This window comes from Barbus barbus (assembly GCF_936440315.1).
Source record: "Barbus barbus genome assembly, chromosome: 21".
In the NCBI taxonomy this organism is placed as follows: domain Eukaryota; kingdom Metazoa; phylum Chordata; class Actinopteri; order Cypriniformes; family Cyprinidae; genus Barbus; species Barbus barbus.
In genome coordinates, this window is record NC_136749.1 from 27,641,472 (window position 1) to 27,663,206 (window position 21,735).

At 35.7% G+C, this 21,735-nt stretch overlaps 2 protein-coding genes across 2 annotated transcripts; one reads left to right on the forward strand and one right to left on the reverse strand.

Annotated features, from left to right (window-relative positions):
- Positions 1-5: 5 nt before the first annotated feature.
- LOC306887136 (uncharacterized protein) lies at positions 6-10,811 on the reverse strand. Its single transcript, XM_079444678.1, has 11 exons — positions 10,508-10,811; positions 8,395-8,539; positions 6,556-6,888; positions 5,306-5,535; positions 4,018-4,339; positions 3,772-3,908; positions 2,699-2,757; positions 2,418-2,547; positions 1,789-1,886; positions 979-1,313; positions 6-900 (listed from the first exon to the last, which is right to left on the reverse strand). Exons 1-11 carry the CDS (start codon positions 10,563-10,565, stop codon positions 384-386), a joined length of 2,364 nt encoding a protein of 787 aa, XP_079300804.1. The 5' UTR covers positions 10,566-10,811; the 3' UTR covers positions 6-383.
- Positions 10,812-12,015: 1,204 nt separating this feature from the next.
- LOC306887499 (antigen peptide transporter 1-like) lies at positions 12,016-21,595 on the forward strand. Its single transcript, XM_079445262.1, has 13 exons — positions 12,016-12,225; positions 12,566-12,900; positions 12,994-13,189; positions 13,685-13,799; positions 14,307-14,437; positions 14,552-14,757; positions 16,576-16,773; positions 17,227-17,355; positions 17,561-17,740; positions 18,006-18,179; positions 18,496-18,655; positions 19,187-19,323; positions 19,993-21,595. The coding sequence occupies exons 2-13, from the start codon at positions 12,574-12,576 to the stop codon at positions 20,224-20,226; spliced, it is 2,187 nt and encodes a 728-aa protein (XP_079301388.1). The 5' UTR covers positions 12,016-12,225; positions 12,566-12,573; the 3' UTR covers positions 20,227-21,595.
- The last annotated feature ends 140 nt before the right edge of the window (positions 21,596-21,735 follow it).

A 21,735-nucleotide genomic window follows, 5' to 3' on the forward strand; every position in this document is an offset into this window, starting at 1 on the left:
ATTTTGTGTAGTAGTAAAGTAAACCCTAAATTACAATAAAGCAAAACATCCAAACATATAACACTTATGGGGGAATAATTAAGGAGAAACGTATGCTTTATTGTCCTGAAAATAATGTCAAAATGCAAATTGAAATGCAAAAATAGTTCTTTTTTTTTCTTTTTTCTAAAAAATAGTTCTAAATAGACTTCATGCTAATTTGAATTGCTTTTGATTTTGGGGGGGGGGGGGGGGGGGGGGAGGCGGGGGGGGGGGGGGGGGGGGGCAAGTTTTCCTGAGATTTCACCACTAATTTTAGATTATTTTAATAGTTAATAGAGAAATTGTGATGCACAGTTTTATGGATTTTTGAGTTGTCTAATTTCTTTTCTCTTTATCTTCTCTCACATGCTGCTTTGGATGATGACGGGGAGCTCATTACTGATCCTTTCACTCATTTTGGAGTTGCAGTTCCTCATATTCTCCCTCTCAGAGTCCATTTGAGCTGCGCTGAAGCCGTTCCCTGTGGTTTTGCTCTCTGATTGGCTGGCTGCTTCTCTTGGGTGTGGCACGATCACTATTTCTACATGCTCATTGGCTATTTTTTCAGCTGGCATGGCTACGGACAGCTCTGGTTGGTTGCCGCTGGAACGGCGGTTCAGTGCATGCTGGGTACAAGAGAACGAACGCTGTCGAGGTGCGGGTTGAGGAAACAGGAAGTGAGGTGTTGCTGCTCGAGTAATGTCCTGGGTCATCTCCCTCTCTTCGTCCTCCGCCTCTGACGTCACTTCCTGGAGAGTGCTGATAGGCCGAGATGGGCGGCCAAGAATCCTGGGGCTGACCAATGCCGTTGCTGATTGGTTGGGTGTTGGACGCCAGTTCTGGGGGGAGGAGCATTGCGTTCTTCCCATCTGCCAATCACTGTTGAGAGCAAAACATGAGATCACGTTGGTAAAGTTGCAAATGGTTTTTGAAGGAACATCTGCAGAGGTGACTCACGTAGGTGGAGGTGTTGACATCCCTCTGTGGCTAATGACCCCTGAAAATGAGGCACTTCTTCCGGGTAGACATGGAGGTGAAGCGACCCAAGGAGAACAGACATACGTGCGATCGTCCCAGAGCACCTCAGTGGCGGGATCTAGAGGAACCGGCGCCCTGTGAACTCTGTGAGCCAACAGGAGCTCGAGGACCTGATGATGTAATCCCTCTCGAGCCACATCCAGTGGCCGCCGCCCCTTGCAGTCAGACAGATCCTGATTGGCCCCGTTGAGCAGCAGGAAGCGTGCGGTGTCATAGCAACCGTGGAGAGCTGAGAGAAACAAAGCTGTTTCACCCTATAGAGAAAGATTGAGTTTTATTCCATTAGTATTGGTGGATTACAATGAATCATCAATCTATTCTATCATGGGCGACATCATATCGTCAGTATCTCTGATGTCAGCGCAGGCCCGGTTGTACGGGAGTACTAAATACCCTCAAACGAAAGCAAAAGCAATTAATAGATCTGGCAAACTATCTGAAGTGTTTTTGCAGGGTTGAGCAATGTAGCCAATCAAAGACATGTCTGTTGATTTCTTCAACGCAATGGCCAATCAGAAACGTTAAGAGTTTCCAGAATTCACTCAAACTGAAAGAGCCGGAGTTTTGCACGGTCGCGAATCATCTCATGACTAAGTAAATGCAGACACGATGTAAAAAAGAAATTGATTGTGTTCTATCTATCATTCTTTCCATCCATTCATCCATCTACCTCAATTCAAATTCCGAATGGCACGTAACCCTATACTAAAGCCTTTGACTTTTCTTTACCTTATGGTCCTGTAAGTCCACTGCAGCGCCGTAGCGAATGAGAGTCCGTGTCAATGGGAGGTGGTTTACTGAGCATGCCCAGTGGAGGGCAGATCTCCCTGGATGAAGAGAATGGGAGAGAGAGAGAGAGAAAGAGAAAAGATGCAAGAAGGAATTGACAACAAACAGGGCAAGGATGATCAGGAAATGGCGTGTTGTGGCGCGCAGAGGGGCCAGAAAGTAGTGGACAAAGCCAAAAAATGACATGCGAGTATCCAGGAATGTGTTATGGGAAGGGAAAACAGGAAGCGACAATAAAAGAGGGATATTTTTGAGAGAGATAAACAGAGGCATGGCAGGTTAATACATTATTTCCACATTGACCGGGCGCTACAGCACATTAACTGTGTTCTGAATCAGACGTGTTTATCAGGGGTGCTGGAGTGACGCGAGGGAAGCAGGAGGAGACGGAGGACCGCAGTGGGGAGTTCAGGACAGGACAGAGACAGTGACAAAGACAAAACCAGAAAGGGCAAAACACATTACTCCCCAACTGCAAAGGAAACAAAAACTATTCTTGTAATGTATTCTTGAAGACCACTTTGATTGAAGGGACTCGTTCCACATGCAAGGGTTAATGGGGCTCTTACCCGTGTGGTCGGTGTTGTTGACTGGCACTCCGGCTCTCAGGAGCTCCAGAACCACTCGGTCAAGCCCGCTTCTGACAGCTCGGATCAGCACGACCGAGCCGTCCGGACCACACCACTGCACCGGAGCGGCCTGAGAGAGGACAGCACAAATAATCAGCTCTACAGAGAGAATGCACAATGATGCAGCATGCAGAAATCTTTTTAATAACATATATCATGAGCGTTGTGGTATAATATGTTCTTTAAAGTGCAGGCAGATTGTTCAAATGAAATAAACTCACATTTCTTGGTGGTCTTTGAGGTGTAGGAACTGCATTTCTTTCCCATCCTCTAGGGGGAGCTAAAGATATAACAGAGAAGCACAATTGAAGCACAGTAGCTGTGTCCCATTTCTCCTCCTATCTGTGCTAAATAGTATGCATGATTAGAATTAGCACTCTCTCCATTCATGATGCATTGAAAATCACGTGCATCTGAATAACATATGCATATTATTTTCAAAGGTAATGTTGGGGATGTAAAACAAGTTTTTCAACATGTATCTGTTGAAAGATTTGCTTGAATCATCAGTTGGAAATGTTCACAGAAATCCCCACATGGCATTTACATACTTTCAAATGTTTTAGTAAAATATAATGTATATATTTATACAGATTAATTTAATATATTATCTAAATTAATCCAACAATTATGCTTTCAAAATAATATTTGTTAATTGAAATTACAAAATAATAAAAATAAAATAAAATACAAATATTAAACTTAAAATTTGCCTTGGAAACTAACTGAAATAAGTTTAAGTAAAAAAAAAAAAAAATGAATGCATAAAACTGAAATAAATAAAATAAAGCTAAATAACATTGTCTAATAAAATATATAAAATTACTAAAGCAAATAAATATTACTAAAACATAAACTAAACTAATTTAAAATGAAAACTGTAAATAAAAGTTAATTTAAAATAATGATAATAGTAATAAATGCTATAATAGTAGTATATAAATAAATTAATCACATTAACTGCATTTTTAACATTATAAATTATATTGTTTTGTAATCTTTTGAATCTGCTTGGCTGCTTGTGAAATGATTATTCCAAATTAATAAAAAAATATAAATCAATATATCTTTTATAATATAATATAATAATTAGAGTAACTAAATTAACATTTACTGTTCCATCTACTTGGCAGTTTTGCCAAAATTATGGTTTCACAGATATATATATATATATATATATATATATATAAAACACCCATATTTTGTCATTTTAGAGCAAACACATAAATGACACTGAAAAATATCATTTTTAGCTGTATGCCAGTGAGTGGCTCCTCATTCCAGCAGGTCTCACCCAGCATGCGAGGCTGTTGGTGGTTGAAGTGTTTTTGGTCTGGTGATCTGTGGTCACAGATGGTCTTGTTGATGTCCTCCATGGAGCTCTGGGTCACATCGGTGTCACTTCCGATGTCCAGTTCCTTCCTCAGGGGTCTATAATCAGCGTAAAGGACACGGACAATTCCTCCCAATTAGCACGGTTTCCTCACTCAGTATGAAAACTCTTCAAAGACCCTCGAGCTCCTTTGAACATCAGACTCACCGCATACGGATCGCATCCTCACCGAGGGGCTCCTTGCGACTTTTTCCTGACTCCTTTCCTTTCTTGTTTTTCTTCGTCCCATTTCTGTCTTTATCTCTTCCCGATCGGCTTCTTTTCTCCTCAGAGCGGCGGGACCAGGCCTTGCTGCCATTATTGCTGTCGGTCACCGTGGATCTGTGACGCAGCCGCTCTCCTCCCTCTCGCCTCTGTCTTCTTCTCTTTAACCACAGGAACACCACCGTGATGATCACGGCAGCCGCCACACCGAGTCCCGTCGCCACACCGACCACAGGCCACATCCAGGCAGGAAAGGCTTCATGAACTAAAATGTGACATTTAGCAGCTAAATAATGCTCAGGAATACAAGAAAACATGAAAAACACGCTGCTTTTTTGTTGTACAGCATTGTTGGTTTTGTTTACTAAAACTGAAACTAAAACAAAAACTACTAGTATTTGAAAATAGTAATTGAAGATAAAAAAAATCTCAGTTTATCTCAGTTTAAAAAAAATTAAAACTGAGATCAAATAAAATAAATATAAGATGAACAACTAGAAATAATTAAATGAAAATTAGTGTTAGTTAGCTGAAACTTAAATAAGTTTACATTGAAGTACTAAAACTGAAATAGATATAAAGCTATAGAATGTTTTAAAAATCTAATAAAAATTTAAAAAGCACAACTATTTTCTGCAAATCATTGCATTAAATTAAAAGAAATCTTAAAATAAATTAATAAATAAAATCTCAAAATATTAATAAATACTATAATATAAATAATACCAAAATAACATGAAAATAACTAAATTAAAATTTAGTTTTAAAATAAAATAAGTAAAAAAAAGCTTAAAATGTAGAATATGGCCTCCTTAAATTTTGCCTTAGCAAACTGAAATTTTAAGTAATAAAATTAATAAAGATAAAATAAAAATAAAGCTACATAGAAATTAAAATTAAATTAAATTAAAAAAAAAAAGTTAATTAAATTAAAATAAAAAATAAAAAAAAATGTTTAAATAACTAAATAAGTAAAATAAAAGCTTAAAATGTAGAATATGGTCTCTTTAAATAAAATAAAGACAAAAAATTAACCCTACAAAAAAAAGAAGCTAATTCAGAATATTAATAAATACTCATACTAAAAACGTTTTGCAGGTAACATAACAACATGCTGGTTTGAAATGATAATAGTAAGTAAATATTAGCAGAATTAAAATTTTGCATAAAGTTCTTCTCTAAGTGTCTGAACAGTATGCTTATGTTTTAGCAAAGTACAAAGAAAACGAACCGTTACGCTCCTCCTTGGGCAGTTTCACCTCCTCTCTGGCTCCTATTTCCTCATCGACTCCACGTACACTGATCACAGCCGCCAGGATCTCTGGGATCATGGGAAACAAGGAGGCATGATTCTGTGCCAGGATGGCACGCAGGAAGTGTGCAGCCTCGATGGCATACGGGAAACAGGTGGAGGGAAGACGGGAGCAGGGCCTGTTATCCAGCTGCAGGAATAACACTGACCTGTAATACAAAAAAAAAAATGTATATACACATGCAGTCAGCACACGTTTGGAAAACAGACCACTGATTATTGAAAAGTCAGGCAATACCTGTATGATATCATTACTGAAGAGTGTCACAAATAATATATAACTAACAGTAAAACGAAATGGCCTTAAAATCAAAGTATTAAATCAGATTAGCCAATCAAAACAAAGGTAATTTACCTAAAGTAATCTAAAAGCAATAACAGCCTAGAGAGGCTCACAGAAAGGGTGGAAAATAGCTGTGCAAAACTAAATGATTCATTTATATATATATATATATATATATATATATATATATATATATACAATTGTTTATTTATATTATGAGTAATTTTGGTGCATAACAATTTTGATTAACATAGACTATAAAACAATTAAATAAAATTTAAGACATAATAGCAGCGAGATGGTATGTATTTTTTAGCCTTTTCTTCATTGGTTATTTATATCACGAGTATTGTTGGTGCATAATCCCTTGATTAACATCGACTATAAATAAAAAAAATGAAAAAAAAAAAAAATGAAATGTAGCTTCTTTAAATTATTTATTTTACATTATTTTAGTTACATTTTATGCTTTTACAGTTTATATTATGAGTATTTTTGATGCATAAACCTTTGATTAACATGAAATATAAAATTAAATAAAAAATAATAAAATTCAAATTCAAAGCTTGAAAAGTAGAATATGGCCCTTAATATTATTAACATTATTTTATAGGTATTTGTATGGGTTTATTTATAGTTTATTTATATTATGAGTATTTTTGGTGCATAACCCCTTAATTAACATGGACTATAAAAAATAAAGTAAAATAAAATATAAAATATATTTTTGATGAATAAACCCTTGATTAAGATGGACTATAAAAAATAAAATAAATAAAAAATAAATACTATATTATTTAAAAATATTTAAATAATTAAAATAAAAGCTTGAAATGTAGAATATGGCCTCTTTGAATGAAAACATAAGACAGTGTCACTAACTAACCCATTGCTGTCATAGGATGGTGTTTGAGCGTACAGCTCTTCGAGCTGTCGGGTGTCCATTGTAAGTAGGTCTGTGGTGGGCTGGAGAGGTGCCACCCCTCTGAGTTTGACGCTGGTCTGCAGGACAGTGCTTAGGGGCCATAGCAGAGAGCTGTTCTGGGTCTGACCCCTCTGGAACGGGATTCTAGTGTGCAGTATGAGGCTCCCTTTGGCCCAGATGGGGTGCTGATTTTTGTGGCAGTCCGAGCCGTCCCACCCACAGTGGGCGTTGTTGCAGCCCTGGTCGCAGTGGCCATTGTCATAATGATTTCGGCAATATTGAATATGCCCTAAACTGAGAAAACAAAACATTTTACTTCAAGCATGCATATAACAAATTATAAATATTCGTGTTGCATTGCAATAAATTCATATGGATATCAGCTGTAAGTTCTTGGCTAATTATAACAACTGCATCCTGTTTAAAGGCGTGTAATTTGATGCATTGTAACTGTGGTTACAATTATTTATGACAAATGGGTCATTCTTCAATTGCGGTGGCAAGTGGTGTCCCTCTACTTTACAACAGTTGAAATGAACTTTAAATAGCAATAAATTATCAAATGTTTGTATTCTGTAGGGTAAACACGATTTGTGCACTATTAATAGCTACATTTTACTCTATTTGGACTACTTCCTGTGTGTAAAGGTCACAGCAGGTGCTGGTTGATCTGAGGGGTGCATGAGGAATACATTCTTTCTTATTAATTTTCTTAAATGTAGCTACATTTCTGACAATTTTATGTGCTGCACTTTATTAGTGTCTGTGGTGTTATGTTGATAACTTGCAGATTTGACATATTTTAATCAAAATTTTGATAAATACATACTTATTAATATTTCCAAAATGTCCCCTGATCTTGAAATCATCATGATGGCAGCCTCTATTTTAGAAAAGTCTGTATTTAGGCTGATTTGACCACAGACCCTATAGTAACTTGCAATATAAAGTCTGTGGTGTTACTTCAAAATGACATAGACATAAGTGTGTTTGATTGAAATTATTTAAAAATCAAAATGTTCTTAAGCTTTCGTTTGAATGGATATAGCATATTAATCTAATTTTAAATGCATAGCAATATATTTTACTAGAAACAAACAAGCATTTTGACAAATTCTGCCTCTCATTTGTCACCCCAATGGAAGAATGACCCAAATAATACTTTATTGAGTTTTCAAGGCCGAAGTATTTTTACTTCATTATTGTAGGCCTACTTCTGTCAAGTAGATTCAGAAAAGTCAGACCGTCAGAAAAGTAAGTTACTTATGCCGAATTTTAGGATTTAGGCTCTTGTAAATGAAAATCATATTTAGGTCACAACTAAATATGTTATAAAAAGGTGGGCTATTTAAGCCGACCACTGTATGAAAAGCATGAATGTGGACATGTCTGCATTTCTGGGGTCTCAACGGGGTAAGTTTTCCTCGTTTTTAAATACTATATGTTATATTTAGATTTGTTTTTCAATTGTTTGCACACATGACGGATCAGTTACCTAAATTTATATTTTAATATATTTTTAATGCTTTGATAGTGTATGATAGGCCCCCCTCCCCAAGTATTTTGAGCAGTAGGGCTACAAAATGTAAAAATATATCAATTAAAATAACAAAATAAACACTTATCTATTAGTACTTTCTATTTTACTCGCGTAAAATTGAGTACTAATACTCAAGTCTACTAGAGATATTTTTTGTTAAACATATTTTTGTTTTGTTGTACTTCCTCCACAACTGGAGTTACGTCTCCTGGTTTGTTTTATGTGATATTATATTAGCATGTTTCACGTTGGTTTCTTACTTGCAGGTGCCTTTGTCTTTGAGGCAGTCGAATCCATCTCTCAGACAGTCAGATGTTGAGCACTCCTGATCACATACTCCATTCCCAAAATTAGCCTGGCATGTTTTTCTTGCCCTACAGCTGCTGTATGGATCACTAGGGGAGCCTTTTTAGGAAAAGCCAACGTAAGTATGATTATCATGTAATAGAAATGAATAAAACACATGGCAATGTCAAGCATGTTTTTGAGCTATTAAAAGGGCCCACATCTCTAAATATGTTCAGCATCATCCAGGCTGGAGGGGGTGGGGCCTTGACCTGAATTCCAGGAGAAACAGGAAACGAGGGGCATGACATAAACAGGAAGTTTCCAGAAGAGACGAACAGCAACAGGAAATGGGGTGGAATGGGAGTGGATGAAGGCTGAAGGGTATTACTGTAGCGATGAGGGATGTAATAGAGAGAGACAATAGCTTTGACAGGTGTGAGAAGTAAAAATCAAGCCATTATGGCTGAACAATAAACCAGAATATTGTATTGCAAAACACAGAAAGTATAAATGGGTTTACTTTTACACTGTATATATTTTTAAAACCTACAATATGTGCTTATGAACGACAGTACTGCAAAAAATGTGTTTCACAGTCAATATCTCATTTTTGTGTGTCTGCTAAAAATCTTGTACATTTGTATTTTTTCTCTTAGCATTGTCTCCATTGAAGATGGATATATATATATATATATACTAGTTTTCAAAAAAAGTTGAGGTCAGTAATATTTTTTTAAATGAAATTATTACTTTTATTTAGGAAGGATGCATTACACTGATCACAAGTGTCAGTCATTTATAATTAATAATTTACAACTCATTTATATAATGTTACAACATTTTCTATTTAAAATAGAAAAAATAGATTTCTGTTTAAAATAAATACTGTTTTTTAACTTTCTATTCATTAATCAATTTTTTTCTGTACAGCAAAATACAGAAAGTACATATGGACAAGTTGATCTTTCAAGTAGATAGATAGATAGATAGATAGATAGATAGATAGATAGATAGATAGATAGATAGATAGATAGATAGATAGATAGATAGATAGATAGATAGATAGATAGATAGATAGATAGATAGATAGATAGATAGATAGATAGATAGATAGATGGGTTTGACAAACAGATAGATGACAAATGGGTTTACTTACACACACACACACACACACACACACACACACACATACATATAAGAACATTATATTTTTCTATAATATGCTTTTTTCAATAAAAATATATTTACTTTGTGGGTCTGAGATCAAAGTTTGGGAATTAAACCTGAACGTAAAAAAAACAAAACAGAAAAACCTTACACCCAATACATATTTTAGATTTTATTTTAGAAATATTACAGATTTTTACAAAAAAAGGAAAAACTAATGAAACTAATAACTACTAAAACTAATAATGAAAATAGAATGCTTAATTAATTTGCATGTTTGTTAATGTTTAATTTAATAAATATGTAATACATATCTAATATCAAATATCTAATAATACGTGACCACGAACCACAAAACCAGTCATAAGGGTCAGTTTTTCAAAATTGAGATTTATACATCTATACATATAAATCTGGAATCTGAGGGTGCAAAAAAAAAAAAAAAATCGAAATATAGAGAAAATCACCTTTAAAGTTGTCCAAATGAAGAAATGCAGGTTACTGATCAAAAATTAAGTTTTGATATATTTACAGTAGGAAATTTACAAAATATCTTCATGGAACATGATCTTTACTTAATATCCTAATGATTTTTGGCATACAATAAAATCAATAATTTTGACCCATACAGTGTATTTTTGGCTATTGCTACAAATATACCCGTGCGACTTAAGACTGCTTTTGTGGTCCAGGCTCACATATATCTAATATCAAGTTTCTAATCATTTGCCTTCAAATTCAAGTTATAAAAACAATTAGTGAATATTGTATATTATTGCTGTCTTATTTGCAGCTAGTAAGTGGTAGAGAGTAAGTGGGTCTTAGAACACCAGTAATCATCAAATCATCATGCAGTCATCTGTGTCCATCATTCATTCATCCATCAGTTCTGTCCACAGGAAACTGAATTTGACTCACCATGAGATAATGTGCAGAGAGTCCATACGATGAAGGAGAATCTCACAGTCAGGTGCATCTCTGAACACACAGACGAGTCAGGAGTTAGTCAAGTTCCTCTTGATTTGACAAATCAACCCCTTCTAGTATGAATCACCAAGAACAAGACCTGGTGTCTTCTCATTTGAGGCTGCTCTTATGTCTTCAGAGAGTCTTGGATGGTTTCTTCAGATGGATGCAGCATTATCAGTCCAGTATTACTGTGTGAAGTGTGTGAACGTTCATGTCTACACCCTCAACAGCTCCCTCCCTCAATTTGTCCCTCATTCTTTTTCAGAAGCACGGCGGATATCTGGACGACTTCCTGCCACTGTGTGCAAAAGAATAGGAGCGAGTGTGTGTGTATGTGTGTGTGAATCTGAAAGGTCGTTATTATCGCAGGAGTTTGACCTGTTTATGAATTATTTTACTGCATGAATTGTGCTGAAGGAAATTTGACAGGACAATTGAACAATACCACACTCAAAAAACTTTACTTCCTTGTGTTCAAACCAGACATAATATCTCATTTTTATATGCCTTCTAAAAGTCCTATACATTTGTCTTGCTTTTTCAGCATTTTCTGGGTTGAAAACGGATATTAAAAAGTCTGGGGTCAGAAAGATTTTTTATGAAATGAATACTTTTATTAAGCAAGTTGATCAAAACTGACAGTTTAGACATTTATAATGTAACAAAATATTTATATTTTAAATAAATGCTTTTCTTCTGAACTTTCTAGTCGTCAAAGTATTATTAAAAAATGTTTTCTGCTGAAATATTAAGCAGCACAACTGCTTTCATTGATAATAGCAAGAAATGTTTCTTGAGCAGCATATTGAAATTATACTTTTAAATAGAAAATCATTTATTTTTGTAATTTCTGCAGTTATGCAAGCAAGACACAGAGAGACAGAAAGAAGTATTGTAATTATTTTTATTATTATTTAATACCCTAAACTAGGCAAAGGTGGTTGGTCTTAGCTTGCCACAAAACTGACCAGAATGGTCTGATAGTGTATTTATATATTTTTTTATTCAGTGTAACAAAATAAATAGCCTACTTATATAAATTCAGGGAATCAATTCTAAAAAAGCAAATTTACTGTGCATTATTTGTTGCAGTTATTGTGGGTTTTGTTACACTAAATATTTATGAATATTAATTACGTTATTCTGACGTTGGGACGTTCACGCAACGCGCTGCGCAACGTAAGTGAAGACAACAGACTGGTTCATAAATGCTGAACTATTAACTCAAGACGGCGTCTTAAAACGCTGGACTCATGACGCGAGGTCTTTAACAAAACAGCGATCTGTAAAATACGCCTTTTTACATAAAACCGCAGAAATCGACATAAAAACGCGACATTTTTACAGAAGTTCAACATTATTAATATGAAATATATCAACCCTCCTTGATTGGTTAGTTGCCTACCAACGTCTGCCTGCCAACCAATGAGAATGGACTGCGCTGCTACCGTCAGATTACGTAATTAATATTCATGAGTTATGCTCAGATGGGATTTTCCTTGCTGTTCTTACTTTCGGTTTCAGATTTTAACCTTGTGTAGGTTACACGAGCAGCACTCTTATTTATCTTCTTTATTTACTGTTTTTAAACTATAATGTATTAAATAAATGTGACGTCGGCACTGAAAACATATTAAAGCAGATTTTCAGTAGTATCTACTAACAAGGTACGTATTGCTTCCTTCTTTCTGTTGTCAACATGCAGTGCTGGGAACTCTTTAAACTCACACAATACTTTAATAATTTTGTACAGTCAAGAATTATTCACAACGTTGATATAAAATGGATTAAGTACGCAAAAACGCATTGAACGTAAATGAACATATTTTGTTTAGAGTGAAAGTGAAAGTGAATTACTAAAAATACCATTGTTTTACTTTGAACATGATAATGACATGCTGTGGTATCATAAAAGCAGTTTTTTTGCACATACTATTCTGGTTGTTTGCAATTGCAAATGTGTTTGTTCTGTGATTTTACTCAGATATGTTGTTTTCTCATTGCCAGTGCTGGAGATGAAGGAGAAGATGGCCGTTCCTCTGTTCGCCGTGTTGGCAGTGTGTGTAGATGTGTGTGCCGTGATGTTCATTGGTGCCATCCAGCTCTCCCCGTCCTTCATCAATAACACCTTCATCCTGCTGTGGGCCGGTGGACTGCTCCGAACATGTCTCCTCCTCTTCATCTCCTTCACCTACCCTGGCAGCCCGGCGTGGATGAGAGGATTCGAGGGGGTCCAGATGGCTGTAGTTCATGGTCTTCTCTATCCAGTGTATATTTCTTTCCTCTGTGCTTGTGACAGGTCTACAGTGGAGCTGGTGTGGGGCTGGCACACCTGTCAAGGGGTAAGATGTGTTTACAGACACCTGGAAGAGTATTATAAATGTCAGGTGTGCAGATACGGTGGTATTTTGTATTAAAGTCCTATTATGTTTCAGCTCCTGCAGGGCTATGTGGTGTTGGCTTTGTCTCTGTTGCTGTGGAAACGTTATGTTCCCAATCTCCTCCCGACAGCCAAAAAGCAGAAAACAGAGCAGAAGGGAAAAGCTTCACTGCAAAGGCTGCTGGGATACATGAAGCCTTTCAGTGAACGTTTCGCAGTAGTCTTCTTCTTTGTGGTTATTTCTTCATTAGGTAAAAAATGTGTTTTGTCATACATGTAAATTAACTTCTATTTAATTTTAGGACTCAAAGTGGGATTTATATATATATATATATATATTAGAGTTCTCTTACTGGCCATTAAAAAAATAATTTCACATGACATGTCTGTTATGGCTTTATGATCTGTAAATAATTACCTTGAAATCTAGCCTACAGTGTAATTTAAAACTATAGTCTGACAAATGAAAGAAAGTTAAATGTGATCTAATGTTACTTTTAGTTTCACTTTGGTCAAGTTTGCTCTCATAATTGTTCAGTTCACAAAATCATGCCAAGTTTGCAAACACAGTAAACTTTTCCGCTGAACATATTGATTCTTCTCTGCAGAGATGAGACATTTTAATGTTTTGATTGCAGAATAATATGGGCGACTGATCATAAATCTTGTATCTTTTGTCTGTAAGCAAATTAGAAGATATTGGCATGAATGTTGAAATGCAAATTTGCATGCATATTGTTCTGCAGGTGAAATGGCGATTCCTCATTACACTGGTAAAATGACAGACTGGATCATGAATGAAGATGAACCCGAGGCCTTTAACCACGCTATCACTGTCATGACACTGATGACCATTATGAGGTAAGACCAAGAAAGACAATCTTTCTTACACCACTGTTCAAAAGTTTAGGTCGGTAAGACACTGCAAAGCAAAGACACATTAAGTTGATCAAAAGTGACAGTAAAGACATTTAGAATATTACATATAATGTTATAGTTAGAAAGTTTCAAATAAACATTTTCTTTTGAACTGTCTATTCATAAAAGAATCCTGAAAATGTATCACGGTTTGCACAAACATAATAAGCTGTCTACAGCATTTATGATAATAAGAAATGTTTCTTGAGCTGCAAATGAGCATATTAGAATGATTTCTGAAGGATCATGTGACACTGGAGTAATGATGCTGAAAATTCAGCTTTGCATCACAGGAATAAATTACATTTTAAAATATATTCAAGCAGAAAACATTCCTTTTAAATTGTAATAGTATTTCACAATATTACAGTTTATACTGTAACCGTAAACGGCTTCTCAAATGCATTAAAGATAAATGCACATCTCAGGATTTCCACCTGTTTTCTGCAGCGCTGTGTGTGAGTTTGTGTGTGACCTCATCTACAACATCACCATGAGCCGGATACACACATCCATCCAAGGACTCGTCTTCCAGTCTGTGCTGAAGCAGGATATTACGTTCTTTGATAAAGCTTCCACAGGTAAAACTGCACACATATTCCATTAGTGCTGGTTTTTGAACACTGGTGTCTTTTATCATATAACTGCTGCTATCCTGATTGTTTTAATGCATGCTGTCACGGTTTTCTGTTCAGGGGACATTGTGTCTCGCATCACCACCGACACCAACACCATGAGTGAGTCTCTGAGTGAGAAGTTGAGTCTGCTCATGTGGTACTTCATGCGTGTCATCTTCCTGTTCGGCTCCATGCTGCTGCTCTCCACCAGGCTGTCCATCTTCACCGCACTCGGCCTCCCCATCATCTGGATCATCCCAGAATTTTCCGGCCAGTTTTACCAGGTAAGATTAATATACAGTAGTCAACATCTGAAGTGTGTCAAAAAACATCAAAGTTGTCATATTACCTCAGTTGATTAATCACAGTTGTAGTAGTGAGTGGGGCGGGGCCGAGAGCCGTGGGAGCGGAACGAGGCCGGTGGAGTGAATGATAATGAGCTACACCTGCGCCACTCACCGGTCTCGAGTCCCACGGAGGAGCTCCGGAAGGATAAAAGGAGGAGGGACGACAGTGGAAGACAAGAGAGGACCAGGCCTGGATTTTATTTTGTGTTTTGTGTGCGGCAGTCGTCCGTGAGGGGCTGCCGCTTTACTTTTGTGTTTGTTTATTTTGATTATTAAATTCGTGAATGTTTGCTGGTTCCCGCCTCCTTCTTCCCGACCTACGAACGTTGTTACATTGGTGCCGAAACTCGGGAAGAAGGAGGCAAACATTTAAGAATTTAATAATCAAAATAAACAAACACAAAAGTAAAGCGGCAGCCCCTCACGGACGACTGCCGCACACAAAACACAAAATAAAATCCAGGCCTGGTCCTCTCTCGTCTTCCACTGTCGTCCCTCCTCCTTTTATCCTTCCGGAGCTCCTCGTGCGACTCGAGACCGGTGAGTGGCGCAGGTGTAGCTCATTATCATTCACTCCACCGGCCTCGTTCCGCTCCCACGGCTCTCGGCCCCGCCCCACTCACTACTACAACAGTATAAGGCAATTATTCTTTGTATTAGAAGTTTTCTGAAATGTTATGTTTAGATCTGCAGAAGGGGCATTAAATATGCCATAATTTACATACATTTTAAGAACAAAAATATCAACATTGAATAAGGCAGGTTCAAAATTCTTATTTCATTTTGCGTAAAAAATCCACAGTAAAAACCTTCAGAATATGGAGAATTAATAAAAATTAATAAAACTGTAGAGTTTAAGTGGCTGAAACTGATTTATGTATGTGAGGAAAGTTTTTTTTTTCATTTTCAGAAAATTTTACTTTAAAGATATGTAATTAAAATTGACAGACAAAATAGAGAAAATGTAATAAAAGAGGTATTTGTTTTGAATGTTTTCTTTCCACTAGTCTGAGAGAAGACATGTCATGGAAGCAAAATAGCCCAAATCTCAAAATTGAGCAGTGCATGAAAAACAATGGTTTTGTCTGTAGATTAGATTAGATTAGATTCGACTTTATTGTCATTGCACATGTAAGGTACAAGGCAACGAAATGCAGTTAGCATCTAACCAGAAGTGCAGTAAGCAGAGGTACAGGATATACAGTGCCTACAATATGTTACATATGTACAGAAATATACAGATAAGGCAGTACTATGGACATCATTTACAAATTTTAAATACTATCAGTATGATATACAGATGGGTGATATGAACATACTATACAGATGGATTATGCAGTAAATGTATGTACACTATGAGCAAAAACTATGAACATAATTACAAATGGATATGAATAAGCTATACATTAAGATGTATAAACACTAGTGCAATGAACATTGAAAGTGCATAGAAAATAAACATTTCAGTACATAGTACTCAGTGTGTAGATGGATTTTTATTTTTTTAAATATTTTTTTTAGATAGATTTTAGTGTCTTGCCTTAAGACATCTATGGAATAAATCATGCACAAAAAGACAAAGAATGTGCATTAAAAATAGGTTATTTTTGATTATGTGACTGAAATAAAATGAAGCAGCTTTTTCGTAATGTTGGGTGTGCAGATGTTTCTAATGATACCTTCAAATTTGCTGGTGGTTTTCTTTAGTCCATCAAGTGAAATTTGTGTTTATGTGTGATAATGTTTTTCCCATAGAAACTTTCTGTACAAGTGCAAGGATCTCTCGCCAAGGCCAATGATGTTGCCACGGAAACCTTTTCTTCCATGAAGACAGTGAGGAGCTTTGCAAATGAGGATGGAGAAACCGAGAGGTACAGGAAGTGCTTAGAGGACACATATGCCCTGAATAAAGTGGAAGCCGCAGCATATGCAGCCTCAACTTGGACCAATAGTGTAAGTGTTTTATTGGTGTACTGACAACCTATGATTTGGCCATGCCATATCACAACAGGAAGGAAAAAATAGTCATAAAATATGCCATTGAAGCATATCTTCATTCATAATGTATATATTTGTTTGAACTTGGTTTTATTTTTGCATTATAGTGAATTTTATTGAAAACAATTCCAAAAATTAATTTTTTAATTTTTGTTGAATTATTTAAAATGATTCAAAATGTAATACATTTTAATTATAATATAGTTGGATATAATGCAACATGTACATTTGACCCAACAGCCCTCAATCAAGTTTGATCAATCAAGTTTTTGGACTTTGTATTAAAAACATTGGGTACCTCTGCTTTAGAAAACTACTTTGTATATTAAAGCAGTTTGCATGAATATTTACTCTATATTTTTAATGCATCTTGAAGTCAATGTTTGAAATCAAATGTGCAATTTTCAGATGTCCAGTCTGGCTTTGAAAGTCAGTATACTGTACTATGGAGGGCGGCTTGTGACAGGAAGTGATGTCAGTAGTGGTGATCTGGTGTCCTTTGTGCTGTATGAGCTTCAGTTCACATCAGCTGTGGAGGTAAGACTTCAGATGCTGTCTGTTTGACCACAGGCATCATGCTAAACAAGTATCACTGTTTAAACCCTTAACACTTAGTATTAAACTTTAGGAATGCTCTGCATACTCCTACAACACCCTAGCATTGTTGTGGTGACTTTTGCATGGGAAAACACCACTTTTAGTTTGCTTTTGTGACTTTAAACTAATGCTTCTTCTGTCACAGGTACTGATGTCATACTGGCCGCATGTAAAGAAAGCGGTTGGTGCTTCTGAGAAAATCTTTGAGTATGTGGACCGAAAGCCTGATATTCCTCCAGATGGATCCCTCACTCCTCAAAGCCTGAAAGGACATGTGCAATTCAAAAATATCACATTTGCTTATGCAGGCACAAATGTGCTAAAGGTATGCATTGAAAATCTCAGTACAAATGTCCTATTATATTTCACAAAATAAAAAAAAGAAATAAGAAATCATGTTTTGCTGTTTTGCGTTGAAATGACAATGAAAGACATGAAAATATTTTCATAGCTTTATTGCAATGAAAAATTCTCATTCTTCGTACTGTAATGGCAAAAAGAAATATATATATATTGTAAAATATTTATACAGTTATAAACATTATATTTTATATATTTATATTTAAATATTTTTTTGCTGGTCTTTCTAGAACATTTCTCTTGAGCTGAAGCCAGGCCAGATGACAGCTCTGGTGGGTCCATCGGGTTCTGGAAAAAGCACTATTGTGAGTTTGCTGGAGAGATTTTACCAGCCTCAAAACGGGGAGATTTTATTGGACCAGAAGCCACTACTGGAGTACAAGGACCAATATCTACATGAGAAGGTAATCCTATTCTTTTCAATATACACTCTCAGATAGGGTGACCATACGTGCCATTTTTCCCGGACGCGTCCTGGCCAGGATTTCTATATTGCTTTGATTCAAAGTACCTCGAGAGCGTTCAAAAACATAAGGAACCGATGTCATACACCGATCGGTCTGCACACGCAAACAAAGCCAAATCCTAGATAATTTAGGCAATATAGAAATCCTAGCCAGGATTTCTTTTTTCTGAGAGTGTACTAATAGATGCATCTATATAAATAAATAAAAGTGGCTTTTTTTTTTGTCTGAATTCTTTGTTCTCCACCCTCTTCAGATTACTGTGGTGTCACAGGAGCCAGTTCTGTTTGCTCGGTCAGTGCGGGAAAACATCAAATATGGCAAAGAAAATGCCTCGGATGAAGAAATGCGTGCTGCTGCCAAGCTGGCCAATGCAGATGACTTCATTGCTAATTTACCTAAAGGATATGACACAGGTGAGTCTTAAAGTAACAGTCCACCCAAAAATGAAAAATTTGTGGAAAATGTATTCACCCTCAGGCCATCCAAGATGTAGATCAGTTTGCTTCTTCATCTGAGCAGAATTGGAGAAATTTAGCATTACATCACTTGCTCACCAGTGGATCCTCTGCTGTGAATGGGTGCCGTCTGAATTTTTATTGGTAAACTGTTGCTTCTGGTCAAAATCTCCTGTCAATTTTCTGTTGTCCTCTCACAACAAATTCCTCCAACATATTTGTTTAGAACTGTTTTGGACAGTTTTTACTCGTAAACTATGTTTTATCTCTGCATATTTCTTTTTTCTTTTTTTTTTTTTTACAAAGAGTTTTTCTCTTTACAAGGCATTAATTGATGCACTGGAGTGGTGTGGGTTACTTGTGGATGTTTTTATCAGCTGTTTCGACTCTCATTCTGACGGCACCCATTCACTGCAGAAGATCCTTGGAGAGCATTTAAAGTTTAAAAGTTGTTTGAGAAAGTAACACGTGTTGTTTTGTGTTTGTCAGATGCTGGAGAGAAGGGCAGTCAGGTGTCCGGAGGTCAGAAGCAGCGTATCGCCATCGCCAGAGCTCTGATTCAGAAACCGCAGATTCTAGTGCTTGATGATGCTACTAGTTCCCTGGACACCGAGAGTGAACACAGGGTAAGAGGCACGCTTATTGCCACCATGAAAACACCTGATTGAAACGATTTGGAAAAGCCCATATATATATATATATTAGGGCTGGGTGATGTATTGAATATTCACGGTACATCTGCGATAACTTTGCATTAAACTGCATTATGAATATTGCAATTACCTTTTATTGGAATCATTTTCATGACAAATCGCTTTTAAATTTGGCCATTAAGTTAACTAATGAGCATATCACTATTAACAAATGTTTGTGATTTGCATCTGATTTTAAGTTCAGTAGTAATAAGCTTAATTCGTATCTTGTGAATCAGTTCAAACTGCCTTAAAGAATCAATTCAAAACTCTGTTTAGTAATTTAGTAATTAGCATCATATTAAAAGCACATTTTGTAAAATATATGTGGGTAAATAGATATTTTTTATTTTTCTGTGTTCATTTAGAAGTCTTTTTGAAGTTTTAGTTTTTTACAGCTACACAATTTTAAATCTATTTTGAAAAAAAAGGCTGCTTGGTTGAAATGATGGCTCCTCTGAAAAAAAACATTTGTAAGGCATTTAAAAGCAAATTAGTAATTATTTATTTATAACAAACATCACCTAAAATATCAAGATGCTTTGTCTTTGATTAGTGGCTCCTTGAGTGTGACTTGCCCTGATCTCGTCCACTTCTTCTCAGGTGTACAGCGCTCTGACGAAGGAGCTGAAGAACTGTACGGTGCTGCTCATCTCTCACAGACTGAGCGGCGTGGAAAAAGCCGATCACATCATCTTCCTCCGAGAAGGGGAAGTGGCCGAGGAAGGGAACCATGAAGAACTGCTGGCCAAACATGGATTCTACGCAGAGTTCGTGAAACAACAGAATACTTCCATCCATCGCAACACTGAAGACGTTACAAACTCCGGCCAATGATTTAGACCAGCTGCTCTACATTTAATCTGAGCCAGCACAAATCATATTACAAATCTTTGCATTTTTTCTCCATTAGCACATATTTCTCAGCTTTTCATTTATGTAAATGCTACTAGTGTTTTTAAATTAGGTGTAAATATCACGAAAAATGCAAGAAAAGATATCTGTGAATCTCACTAAAATATGTCCTGGTTTCCTAATACATCAAAAGAAAATATTTTCATTTTAAATTATTTTTTTGCTTATAGTATTTTTTTAACCTATTTTAAAGGAACCTATTTTATTTTTTATATTTCCCCAACTCACATTACTATAATGTGGTTTACTTTTGAGCCCTGTATAATTCAAAGCCTTAAAATGCATAACATGCACAAAAAGTAACTACTTACTCACATATTATTTTTCATAGTGTTTACAAGAGTATCCATTGGACATTTATTGTATTTCCCATGTATTATGTAATGCATCACATTAAAGTTCACAGGTGTATTTTTAGTTGCACTAAACTAATTTTTTTACATTTGTTTACTTGATTTAAAAGTAGGATTAAAATTCAAATTAGGATTAGTTTCTTTAAATATTTTTGCTTTATTTGCCTTTTTATTTACATTTAGTCATTTAGCAGATGCTTTTATCCAAAGCGACTTACAAATTAGGACAACAGAAGCAATCAAAACCAACAAAAGAGCAACAACATGCAAGTGCAATTTAGTGCAAGTTCAAGTAGAATATAGAAAGAAGAAGAAAAGAATATTTTTATGCATGCTTTTCTTTCTTTTTTCTGGATAAAATATGTTCTTGACATATTTCCTGAGACCCATATACTCCCATATACTGTTAGGCAGAGGTTAGTAAATCACTTGTAATACACCTTCCCAGCAAAGTACTTCAACCATGCCTTTTTTTTTTTTGTTATGGTATTTGTGTTTTTCTGTGGATGATATGTTCATGTAAATAAACATAGTGCTCTGCAGCTTCCATTAATTTGGCATTTTAAAACATTATTGCTTGACAGATGTTGATTATGTGTTATGTGTTTGCCCAGTAATATTTGATAATGATCTATTAATGAAAATAATAAGAAAGTGCAACCAGTTAACTTTTTTTAAAGAATGTCCATAGATGACATTTTAGGACCATTGATAATTGAAAAACCTCCTATAGTGCTAGAATAACACCTGCTCATTCACATCCACACAAAATAAAAGATTAATAGGTGAATCAGAAAACAGTATTTGACAGAAAGTTGAAAAAACTTTTGAGATCATTATGAAATGAAGGGTTATGACGGTAAATATTTGCTTGTGAATATGAAACTTGGACTATTTTTATATCTAAAATATAATAAAGAAATATATGAAGTAATTTCACCATGCGTTCAGTCAGAAGCTTAATTAACATGCTAAATAAATTATTCTGTAGATTTTCTAATTAAAAAAAATAAATAAAATCCTCACTAGATGGTAACCGTGAGTCATATATAATAAACTCCCTCAAAGCAACACTGCA